The sequence below is a fragment of the Neoarius graeffei genome, chromosome 14 (assembly GCF_027579695.1).
Source record: "Neoarius graeffei isolate fNeoGra1 chromosome 14, fNeoGra1.pri, whole genome shotgun sequence".
In the NCBI taxonomy this organism is placed as follows: Eukaryota; Metazoa; Chordata; class Actinopteri; order Siluriformes; family Ariidae; genus Neoarius; species Neoarius graeffei.
Window position 1 is genome coordinate 72,041,797 of NC_083582.1, and position 12,499 is coordinate 72,054,295.

The 12,499-nt window shown below is 41.0% G+C and overlaps 1 protein-coding gene across 1 annotated transcript in view; it reads left to right on the forward strand.

Annotated features, from left to right (window-relative positions):
• Nucleotides 1–12,499, forward strand: part of mtr (5-methyltetrahydrofolate-homocysteine methyltransferase) — a 92,667-nt gene that overhangs the window by 41,272 nt on the left and 38,896 nt on the right. The window contains exons 18-20 of the mRNA XM_060940299.1: nucleotides 3,376–3,516; nucleotides 3,629–3,718; nucleotides 8,027–8,179. Coding sequence (XP_060796282.1) covers nucleotides 3,376–3,516; nucleotides 3,629–3,718; nucleotides 8,027–8,179 — 384 coding nt within the window. The remainder of the gene's footprint in view (nucleotides 1–3,375; nucleotides 3,517–3,628; nucleotides 3,719–8,026; nucleotides 8,180–12,499) is intronic.

Consider the following 12,499-nt stretch of genomic DNA (forward strand, 5'->3'; position numbering starts at 1 on the left):
CGCCCTCATACTAAATTTTTCTAGAAAAAAACCCTGAAAGCTTTATAAAATAGTCATCGTTTTGGTGCACGCATTCTGAGTTAATTTTTCCCAGACAATAAAGATGGTTTTTGAACCTTCTGATAGCTACTGTAGCCTCTGCATTTGCCTGGAAGCAGAGCTTATTGTCTACCACAGTACCCAGATAGTTATAATTCGCAACCAATTCCACCTCAGTTCCCTCCATCACTGTCGGCTTGGGAGTAGGAGCTGACTTCCTAAAATCAATCATCACGTCCTGAGTTTTGGACACGTTCAATTCAACGAACAATCCCTTGCACCATGCTACAATATCCTTCACAAATGGACCATGATCTAATTCCCCCTGAACAACCACCAAGCAAATCAAAAACTACGGGTGTTACTAAATAACGAACCACTTCCACTAGAGAAGTACCCTAAATATCTAGGAGTGATCCTTGACAGAGGCCTAACGTACAAAAGACACCGCACAGAAAGTGGCAAAAAGAAACTCCCTCATCAGGAAGTTAGCAGGGACAACATGGGAACATCCCCGAGTGTGCTTAGAACATCAGCACTAGCCTTATGCTATAGTGTAGCTGAATATATTGCGCCCCAGTGTGGGCACGTAACACCCATGCAAAAAAGACTGACACCAAGTTGAACGAAAGCATGCGACTCATACCTGGTGCCATGAAATCAACACCAGTAGAATGGCTACCAACAACGAGCAACATTGCTCCACAAACATCTTCACAGAGAAGAGATCACTCAAAAACACCAGTGCTTCTCAAACACAGGAAGTGCCATACCGCTCAAATATATAATAGAAGCAGCACTGACCACCTCAAGAGTAAAATCAAGAAAACCCTTCTGGAAGACTAAGAACGACAACTTGAACATCAAAACTTCCTGGAGAGAGGAATGGAACCAAAATGTTCACAGAGGTGGGGAACTAATAGAGGACCCCCACCAATCCACTACCTGGCTTCCTCAAACAAACTAGAAGATGGTGGACTCCAGCAAACAGGCCTGGATCAGGACATGCCAGAACAGCTGCCAGTTTGCATCGTTGGGGCTACATCAAGTCCCCTGTATGCCCTAAATGTCAGGAATCCCGACAAGACACTGACCTCCAAGTGTTGCACTGCCCCGTAACAGCAGCGCCAGGGGGCTATGCCACTATACATGAAGGAAGCAACACCTTTAACAACTGGCTTAGAGATGCTCATCTGGAGGTGTGACACGAAACAAAACTACTACTATCTAATTCCCCCACCCTGAGCAGACTAATTATAATGGAGTCGTCAGCAAACTTTATTATTTGCCTGTTTTCAAACTTGCTCTTGCGATTGTTTGTGTAAAGAATATGGGGGGAGTACACATCCTTGAGGTGAACCAGTGGATGAGTGGAGCTTGTCAGAAAGGACACCATTAACTCGCACACTGTGATAGGTTTGCCAGATGGCACAATACAGTGGTGCTTGAAAGTTTGTGAATGCTTTAGAATTTTCTATATTTTTGCATAAATATGACCTAAAACAACAACAGGTTTTCATATAAGTCCTAAAAGTAGATAAAGAGAACCCAGTTAAACAAATGAGACAAAAATATTATACTTGGTCATTTATTTATTGAGGAAAATGATCCAATATTACATATCTGTGAGTGGCAAAAGTATGTGAACCTTTGCTTTCAGTATCTGGTGTGACCCCCTTGTGCAGCAATAACTGCAACTAAACGTTTGCGGTAACTGTTGATCAGTCCTGCACACCGGCTTGGAGGAATTTTAGCCCGTTCCTCCATACAGAGCAGCTTCAACTCTGGGATGTTGGTGGGTTTCCTCACATGAACTGCTCGCTTCAGGTCCTTCCACAACATTTCCATTGGATTAAGGTCAGGACTTTGACTTGGCCATTCCAAAACATTCACTTTATTCTTCTTTAACCATTCTTTGGTAGAACGACTTGTGTGCTTAGGGTCGTTGTCTTGCTGCATGACCCACCTTCTCTTGAGATTCAGTTCATGGACAGATGTCCTGACATTTTCCTTTAGAATTTGCTGGTATAATTCAGAATTCATTGTTCCATCAATGATGGCAATCCGTCCTGGCCCAGATGCAGCAAAACAGGCCCAAACCATGATACTATCACCACCATGTTTCACAGATGGGATAAGGTTCTTATGCTGGAATGCAGTGTTTTCCTTTCTCCAAACATAACGCTTCTCATTTAAACCAAAAAGTTCTATTTTGGTCTCATCCATCCACAAAATATTTTTCCAATAGCCTTCTGGCTTGTCCATGTGATCTTTAGCAAACTGCAGATGAGCAGCAATGTTCTTTTTGGAGAGCAGTGGCTTTCTCCTTGCAGCCCTGCCATGCACACCATTGTTGTTCAGTGTTCTCCTGATGGTGGACTCATGAACATGAACATTAGCCAATGTGAGAGAGGCCTTCAGTTGCTTAGAAGTTACCTTGGGGTCCTTTGTGACCTCGCTGACTTAGACGCCTTGCTCTTGGAGTGATCCTTGTTGGTCGACCACTCCTGGGGAGGGTAACAATGCTCTTGAATTTCCTCCATTTGTACACAATCTGTCTGACTGTGGATTGGTGGAGTCCAAACTCTTTAGAGATGGTTTTGTAACCTTTTCCAGCCTGATGAGCATCAACGCTTTTTCTGAGGTCCTCAGAAATCTCCTTTGTTTGTGCCATGATACACTTCCACAAACGTGTTGTGAAGATCAGACTGTGATAGATCCCTGTTCTTTAAATAAAACAGGGTACCCACTCACACCTGATTGTCATCCCATTGATTGAAAACACCTGACTCTAATTTCACCTTCAAATTAACTGCTAATCCTAGAGGTTCACATACTTTTGCCACTCACAGATATGTAATACTGGATCATTTTCCTCAATAAATAAATGACCAAGTATTATAATATTGTTCTCATTTGTTTAACTGGGTTCTCTTTATCTACTTTTAGGACTTGTGTGAAAATCTGATGTTGTTTTAGGTCACATTTATACAGAAATATAGAAAATTCCTAAAGGGTTCACAAACTTTCAAGCACCACTGTACCAGTATCGCTTTTTTTTTTTACAATACTAAGACTGAATCCTTGATCTGCTGATACTCATCCAATAATGCTTTCTTTAAAAGCTACTAAACTTGAATTTTTTTAATACTAAACCTCATTACAGTTGAGCAAAATAACTTGCATTGTTGATGTAATAAATGTAACAGTATAAAAAGTATATTCTATAATAAAGTCGGTCTGTCTTTATCGTGTACTGGATTTTCATGGATAAGACTGCTGCAGTTCAGAGTTGGAAGCAGAAATTTGTCCGCTTACCTGTTGTGCCCCCTGCAGGACGGGATGGACATGGGGATTGTGAATGCAGGTTCTCTGCCTGTGTATGACGACATTGATAAAGAGCTGCTCGTCCTGTGCGAGAATCTCATCTGGAACCGAGACCCAGACGCTACAGAAAAGCTCCTTCTGTACGCTCAGGTACAGGATGTATTTGACGTATTCAGGAAAACACATACACGGAGATTTTAACCTTGCCAGCTACAGTCCTATATCGTAGAAATGTTTTCAAGCTTTACCTCCTGTGTTTTAGAATCATGCTAAAGGAGGGAAGAAGGTGATTCAGACAGACGAGTGGAGAAATGGAAGTGTGGAGGAGAGACTGGAGTATGCACTTGTTAAGGTAGTGTGTGTGTTACCTGTTACTGAGCGGTGTGTGTGAATGTGATCGTGAACATGCACTGGTTTGTGTGTACATGTCTTGATATCGCTGAGTGACGTGCATTCCTGGGTGAAGTTAAAGGTTATTTTGTGGAGATTGATCATCCAGTCTCAAAATTATCTATTCCGGTCCTTTTAACACCTCAGGCATTAGCAAAGTTGGCTTCTGCACAGTACAAGAGTTCTCCTCACCTTGACTCGCTCGTGATCGAGAAGTTGTTTTTTTATCCCCTGCTGGTCGAAAGGCCCGAAGGAGGATTATGTCGTCGCAATGTCTGTCTGTCCATCCAAGAAAGGGTGCTCACATTCTGAAATCAACTCCTCGAACAATTTTTGGAGGAATTTCACGAAACTTGACAAGAGGCATTGTTATATGTGTAGTACCGACTTAGTGTAATTTCGTTAAATTGGGTCACATTTTTACCGGAGTTACAGCCCTTGATTAACAAAATTATACTTTGAGTGTGTGTTTTCCTTCTGAAATCAACTCCTCTCACGATTTTTGGACGAATTTCACGAAACTTGGCAAAAGGCATTATTGTATGTCAGTAATACCAGGGAGTCTTAAAAAGTCTTAAGTCTAAAATTTGATAATCCTAATTTAAAGGGGAACAGAGGGCAATATATAGAGTAAATATAACAAAACACACATTAACGTACCTTATTCAAGACTTACAAAATTTTTTGTTCTAAGGTTGGAAAGTTATAGTGCTTTGAAAGTAGCTCGAGCAAACTATTTCCGCAGTTTGAACAGCCCGCCATGATATTAATTTTATCCAATCAGAATGCACGTTCATTTTCTCTGCGTAACACTCATGACGTATGTATGTGCCCAGTTGTGTTGGCTCATTGAGGTTGGGAATAGCACGTGTGAAATACCTGTTTCTGCCTCTTGCGACGATTTCGCAAGTCCACGGGTGGCGCCTATCTCATTGCAGCAAATACATTCTGCTGGACTCGTGAGCAACTCCACGTTACATTTTCCGCACGAGCACCACGCCGTGTCACCTGCACGCAGACGCTCTGCCCCACGCTCGCCATGCCCATGGTCAGCATCAGTCTCATCCTCGCCTCAAGGAAAATGATGAAAACTGGAATATCAAGGGGTCTACTGTATCAGAAGGCCCACTGCATTTCGCGAGATCGCAAGCTGTCAAGTTGCTAGAATTCAATCTTTCTAGCTATACTTTCACCCCCTACAGCTATCAGTATTACACATAATCATAGATTAATCACACAGCATTCTAATTCAAGTGAAAATGGTCTTTAAAAATACACACAAGTACCGTATTTTCTGGACTATAGAGCGCACCTGTATATAAGCCGCATCCGCTCTATTTTTAAAAAAAAATAAAAAAAAAAGATATACAAGCCGCACCGGGCTATAAGCCGCAGATATCTATGTTGAAAAATTAGATATTTACTGCATGTACAGAACGATTTTGTACTGTAAATGTACATGTATGTACCTGAACAGATTCTTTCCGAACAGTGCCTTTTAACACGGCAGCAACTTTGCTGATTAAAACGGAACAGAACCAAGAGAAAATAACCGGTATTTATTTACCTTCATTTCTCCTGTGTTTGAAACCACAAGTCACTTTAATCATCTTCGCTGGATTTGAAAATAATTACCAGTTAGTAATTTGTCGTGCGTGTTCTATCTGCTAAAGATCTGCTAATTCTTCTTTGCATTGATTTTTCGTCTATCTTATTTTTGATTCTACTTCCGGTTAGAGCGCCCCTAGCGGTGGAAGAAAAATCCACAGAATAGCCGCACCTTTGTATAAGCCGCATGGTTCAAAACCTAGGAAAAAAGTAGCGGCTTATAGTCCAGAAAATACGGTAGTGATTTAGTCAGAGAAACCAACCAAAACAAGTCTTCAAGTCGCCGGTCTTCTTCATTCTCGTCTTCGTTTCTGTCGTCGTCAGAACTGTCCTCATTTTCTTCTGAAGATGAGCGCTCAGGTTCAAATCTGTAAGGCTGGATACCACCAGGACATTCAGCTGTCAGAATCTCTACTTGTGGGCCATTTTCTTCTTCTGTATCGGTAAAATCAAAGCTAATTTCCTCAGCATCGCTCCTATTTTCTGGTGTGTCCGCCATTGCAACTGCACCGAGTGGTTACTGGTATGACGTCACGCAGCTGTTCCATTGACCGAGAGGGGGCGCTGCGAACGCGGAAAATTTCAAGTGATGGGCATGACCAAATAAGGACCGATTACAACCGCGGGAAGCTTTTGAAAAATCGACGGTCAATTTATTTCGAATCTCGAAAGCATTCTGGTGCAGAATAATGCGACTTTTATCGCCACTGCGTGACGCCTTTAAAAAGTCTAAAATACGAGCATATTTTGCATTGTAGGTCTTAAATGTAATTCTGTGAAGTCTTAAATCCTTACGTCCATTTATCCCATTCGCTTTTTTTTTTTTTTTTGTTAAATGCATTGGTGATATTCATAATTAGTCATATAGGCTAGGCCTACTTAGTATCAGTAGGCTACGCTGCAAACTACAAATGAGGCGCAGTGGAATCCGGCGTCTAGCCCGGTTGGCATGGTGATGCACAGGGCATGGCACGCGCGCATTTGGACAGTAGAGCCTAAAAGAAGCGAGGGAGAGTGTCACGGTTTGTAGCAAAATGGGCAAATGCAAGTTTAACAACTGCTGGCTTGAACGCAATGATTTCGTAGACTGGTTAAAACGTGTACCAAACAATCCGTTTGAGGCGTACTGCACATTGTGCAAAAGAACACTCAAACTCGGCACCCTGGGTGTAAAGGCACCGGAATCGCATGCGAAAGCGGAGAAGCACCAGGCTGCCCATAAAAGTCTGCAACAATCGCATGCCATCACTCAATTTTGTTCACCGTTGTCAGGTCCAAGCACATCTCGAGACAGTGTATCAGCTAACTCCGTGCGAACTGTAACGTTACAACACAAACCGTACGGAATCGAACGCCTCATCCTCAAGTGATTTGCGGGATGTCTTTGGCTCCACTGCAACTTGGTTCCTCATTAATGCAAGAGCGCACCCTAGGGATGTAATGAGTTCATTGGTGAATGATGATAAATTTTGTTATTTTGAAAGTAATTCAGGCTCTCCCAATTTTCTTTATTTTTTTGTGTGGCGTAAGTCTTAAATTTAACCTGTTCTGGTCTTAAAAAGTCTTAAATTGAACTTGTTCAAGCCTGCAGAAACCCTGAATACGCATATTGTAATTTTGTTAAATTCAGTCACATTTTACCAGAGTTACAGCTCTTGATTAACACCCTTGTACTTTCACAATTTCGTGAAGGTGTGCTCGCCTTCTGACATCAACTCCTCTCACAATTTTTGGACGAATTTCTCGAAGCTTGGCAAAAGGCCTTGTTATATGACGGTAATGCGCAGATTGCGATTTAATTTAGTTTGTGAAAATTTTCCCAGAGGTTTTGACCCTTGATTAAATAACTTGGACAATTTCATGAGGGTGTACGTTCTTCTGAAATCAACTCCTCTCACAATTTGTGGAGGAATTTCACCAAACTTGGCAGAAGGTTTTGTTATATGACAGTTATACGCAGATTGAAATTTTGTTTAATTTGGGCAAATTTGACCAGAGTTATGCCCTTGATTATTAACAAACTTTGGCAAATTCATCAAGGTGTGCTTGCTTTCTGAAATCAACTTCCCTTAGAATTTTTTGGAGGAATTTCATGTAATTCGGCAAAAAGGTTTTGGGTTTTTTTAAATCCCCTGCTGGCCGAAGGGCCTGAAGGGGGAGTATGTCGTGACGATGTTCGTCTGTCCCAGGAAGGGTACTTGCCTTCTGAAATCAACTTCTCTTACACTTTGTGGAAGAATTTCACGAAACTTGACAGGATTCTTTGCTATACGTTGGTAATGTGCATATTGTAATTTCGTTCGATTCATTCGCTTTTTTTTTTTTAAACCCCAAAGTTATGGCCCTTGATTACCAAACAATTTCATGAGGGTGTATTAAGCACTTGGAGCGTAGATATAGTTGCCAGCGGGGGATCTTGTGCTCTCGGAGCACTCTTGTTGCAATTAAAAAATGCCTGACTTAGATGATGCTGTTTTAAATAGTTTTATTGCGTGAGTATAACCAGTATGATAAGCCGAGCCATGATGTCATGTGGTCTAGTTTTGCACTTGACTGATCAGATGCAACTTAATTTGCCCCCTCGTTAACATCAGATGTTATGTTGATGAACAATTTTTCTCTGAACAATAACTCCTTTTTCATTTAATTTGTGTGTGTGTAGGGTATAGAGAAGTTTGTAGTGGAGGACACCGAAGAGGCTCGTGTTCAGAAAGATCGGTATACCCGACCACTCCACATCATCGAAGGGCCGCTCATGAATGGCATGAAGATCGTGGGAGATTTGTTTGGAGCTGGCAAGATGTTCCTGCCACAGGTAGCACATGCACACCTTCACCTTTTGATTGTAGCGGACATCATGCACCTTTAGGGTGCGTGTCCATCTTGCATTTTTCTCTGGCAGAAAAGCGCGAGCAGGGTGCACCACATGTCGGTTTCGTTTCTACGACAACAGTATCTTGACAACGTGTATATAGCTAATCGCCATTTGGTCGGTTGCTTGAAAAGGAGCCAAAGTGATGGCACAAGAGCCTTTCTGATTTTCAACAGCCGTATACGTTCTCTCCTCATTGGGAAATCTTGAAAAACAACATTGGGGCTCAGAAAAAAAAAAATGAATGTCATATGGACACCTGCCCGTATTCCATACTGTGTGTCATGATTTTAAACTTAAAATATTGATATGATTGCATAGTATATTTAACGATGCTGCAAACAAAACCTCATTTCCAGCCACATAATTATAGATATTTAGTCAGTGCCGAAAAGCAGAGCTCCTGATGAGTGTCTGAGCGAAATTTTTTCAAGGGCACAAAGTCAACCGGAGTAGAATAATAATCTAGCGTGTGAACTGTCGTGTCATGTATTTCACGCCAATAAATTGCTGCATTGTCTTGTGACCGTGAGACCAATAATGAGATGCACATCGCAGTTACGATACACATATTTAATTTTTTTTCCTTTCTTTGATACTGCATGCCATGCGCCAGAAACACCACGACGTTTATTATGGTGTGACTCTGCTGGGCGCCTGGTGGACAGCAGTGAACCAGCGCTTTCACTTTACTCTATAGTTACCATCCAGTATCAAACTTGGTGTCAGAGTTGTCTGGTTACAGCCTTCACGTCCACGTGCGTTGGCGCTCGGAGCGCAGCTGCAGATTCCAAAGCATGTGCGCACCATTAGGACTAATGACCATGCACCTGTTCCTGATTTAGAGTGCAATCACAGCACATACATGTAAGGACTCGGAGTAACACACGACTTTGCGGAAGCCTTGTATTTTGTATCGCTTTTGTGTTTTTGGACTGTGAGTATTGTATTGCTTCTGATATCCTGTTTGTGCCTCACTGCCTGTTATTTGTTTCTGCCTTTGTTTACGTTTTGGATCTGTTTGCGAGCATGCTTTCAGTAAAACTCTTGTGTCCATCTATCGCCCTTACATGACAAACTGTCAGCTGTCCAACCAGGTAGTGGACTAATAAACTTTTAACTAGATGAAACTGTTGTGTATATTTTCTGTAAAATGTGTTCAGTAATTAATAATCCCATGCTATTTTAAAAATAAGCTCTGGATACAAGCCCATCATCTTTATGTGAATAAAGATACAAATTTCATTGTCCAGTGGTTGAGTGTTCATGGGTTTCCCCAAAGCGCTTTAGCGTATCGGGCCCGATACACTTGCTCTGCCTGCCGATACGCTTAGTCGCTTTAGTTAAAATCTGATACGCTTGGATTTATGCTGATACGTTAAAATTTCCAACCCGCAAGTAACTAGATACATTACCGTTCAAAAGTTTGGGGTCACTTTGAAATGTCCTTATTTTTGAAAGAAAAGCACTGTTCTTTTCAATGAAGATCACTTTAAACTAATCAGAAATCCACTCTATACATTGCTAATGTGGTAAATGACTATTCTAGCTGCAAATGTCTGGTTTTTGGTGCAATATCTCCATAGGTGTATAGAGGCCCATTTCCAGCAACTCTCACTCCAGTGTTCTAATGGTACAATGTGTTTGCTCATTGCCTCAGAAGGCTAATGGATGATTAGAAAACCCTTGTACAATCATGTTAGCACAGCTGAAAACAGTTGAGCTCTTTAGAGAAGCTATAAAACTGACCTTCCTTTGAGCAGATTGAGTTTCTGGAGCATCACATTTGTGGGGTCGATTAAATGCTCAAAATGGCCAGAAAAATGTCTCGACTATATTTTCTATTCATTTTACAACTTATGGTGGGAAATAAAAGTGTGACTTTTCATGGAAAACACAAAATTGTCTGGGTGACCCCAAACTTTTGAACGGTAGTGTACATAGGAGAGCAAATAACAGATCCATTTACATACTGATGGATATTTGTGTTAAACACGCTGTCTTTTTTTTCCCAATGTTTGTGTTGATTCTGTCAAAGTAATATGTCCGCGTGGTATGATGTAAACAAACTGTAATCTGTTGGCTACGTCAAGATCACGTGTTCAAACTGTCCAATAAAAAACATCGAAAGAAAACGTCAGACATCCCGGAAGTTTCCGATTCATCATAAGCGATCTCATTGGCTGCCGATGTTGTCCCCCACCAGACGGACAAAGCCGACTGATTTTAATAAGCTCGGAGAAGACTCGCTGGACAAATTGAGCCACATCAGCATGGATGACAGCGAGATGGACTATGAGAGAGTCGGCCAACATTGGGCCGAGCAAAAGCCGAGGAGAATTAATCTGCTTTAAAGGAGTAGAAAACTTAATTCATTAGTTTGGGTTTGCAGAAAGATTATGTACTTTATAAACACTCTCACCAAGTGAAGTTGTCCAAATGTGTCAAATATAGCATCATTTCAAATAATAATCATAAGCATTTTTGGCAGTGTGATGTCACTGGGATCCATTTAACTAAAGAAGGTTCCGGATTATTCTTTTGTTAAAGTCTCACAGTGACGTCACACTGCCAAATACGCTTATTGTTATTATTCGCAATTATGCTACATTTGACACTTATTAACGCAGTCTCTTCATGAATGTTTTTATAAATACATAATCTTTCTGCGAACTTAAATGTATGAATTAAGTTTTCTTTTCCTTTAAATATGTTTTAATCTGAATCTAGTCCATTTAATAAAGTGCCAAAATTTAAACTTGATAATATGCAGTTGCCTTACTTTTCTTTTCAGTGCATCTTAGTTCTACATATATTACGGTAATTGCATCAGAAACATTCTAAATCATTACAGTTATAGTAATACAGCAACTTATTTTAAGGTGGCAGGTCTTAGGTTCAGATCCCTTTGTGATCAACAGGAGGTCATGATGATCGATTCTCTTCATTGGATTGTGTAAGATGGCGCAAACCACTGTTCATATTTTCATGCACATTTTTGTTACAACACGACTTGATCATAGGTAATTAAGTGCAAGGGATCCCCGTAGATTTTCAAATCTATCGTAGACCTCAGTAATCTATAGCAAAACAGTTCAACTTGCATGTTGAACTTTAAGGTGAAATTTCAAATGTGTATACATTAATACTATTTCGGTCAGAAATCATTGAAGCACTGTTAAAATCTATCCTATAATCAGGTATCTAAAACCTCTCGGAGACCCTGAAAATAGAGCCCTGCACTCCCACGGGACCCGACGCAAAGCAGTGCGGCGCCGGACAAATTTTAAAAGCTCATTGCGGGCGGGAGGGGGAGTGCACAATGCGGGAGCGGGCGGGAGAGGTGATGAGCTGCAGTCCCGCTAACTAAAAACGTGTTAAAAATAAAATTTATAAATTATTAATTTATGTCTATCATATATAATTTGTGCTGGATATTTTATTTGGCATTAATAAAAACATTTTAAGATGCCTAAATTTGCGGATGTGGTCTAATCTCGCGTACGTTTCCGATTCCTTTCCGCTCTTCCGTGTTTGAGATCTCCGATCATGGCAGAAGAGCAGAGCTCCTCTAGTGAAGCTCACAGTGCTTCAGAAGTAAGTGCTGCTTTAAAAAGAGGTACATTTACCGTTAAAAAGTCAAGAGTCCTGAAATCAGACATTTGGAAGTCGTTTTTTGGATGTTAGTTAGTTCAAACTTGCATCATACCATATTGGTTTAATGCTAACTTGGTTGGTTGTTTGGGAAACGGACTCCTGAACGTGAGCTGTAGATATTTATGCTCAAATCCACTCAAAGTAGGGGGTGGGGCACCATCACGCTGTGTCTTTAAATTATATTAATTTCTTATAGGCCTACTTGTATTTCCTAGAATGTAAATGTGAGGAGTGACATATAAGCTATGTGCAATGTACAATATGTGTCAGAAAACAGAATCCAGGGACACGTGTCCGCCCGGGGGCATTTTGAGTTATTGACCGATTCAGAAAGTACAGTTTCTAAGCTTTCCAATGATGCCTTCCATGTGGAGATCTGACAATATTTGAAGAATGTGTGGCCTTTTGAAAGTGTATACTTCTTAAAACAGAAAAGGGAGAAAATCGCCCTCAAAGTTTTCCATCTCAGCTACTCTGGGTGTAGGGCGGCCACATAATGCTGCTCATTTGCATGACATTAAGGAAAGCTAGCTAGCGCGATACTACTTTCATGTAAACACAGATCACCACGTCAATTTTCCTTCCATGCAAAGTATGCCCAACACA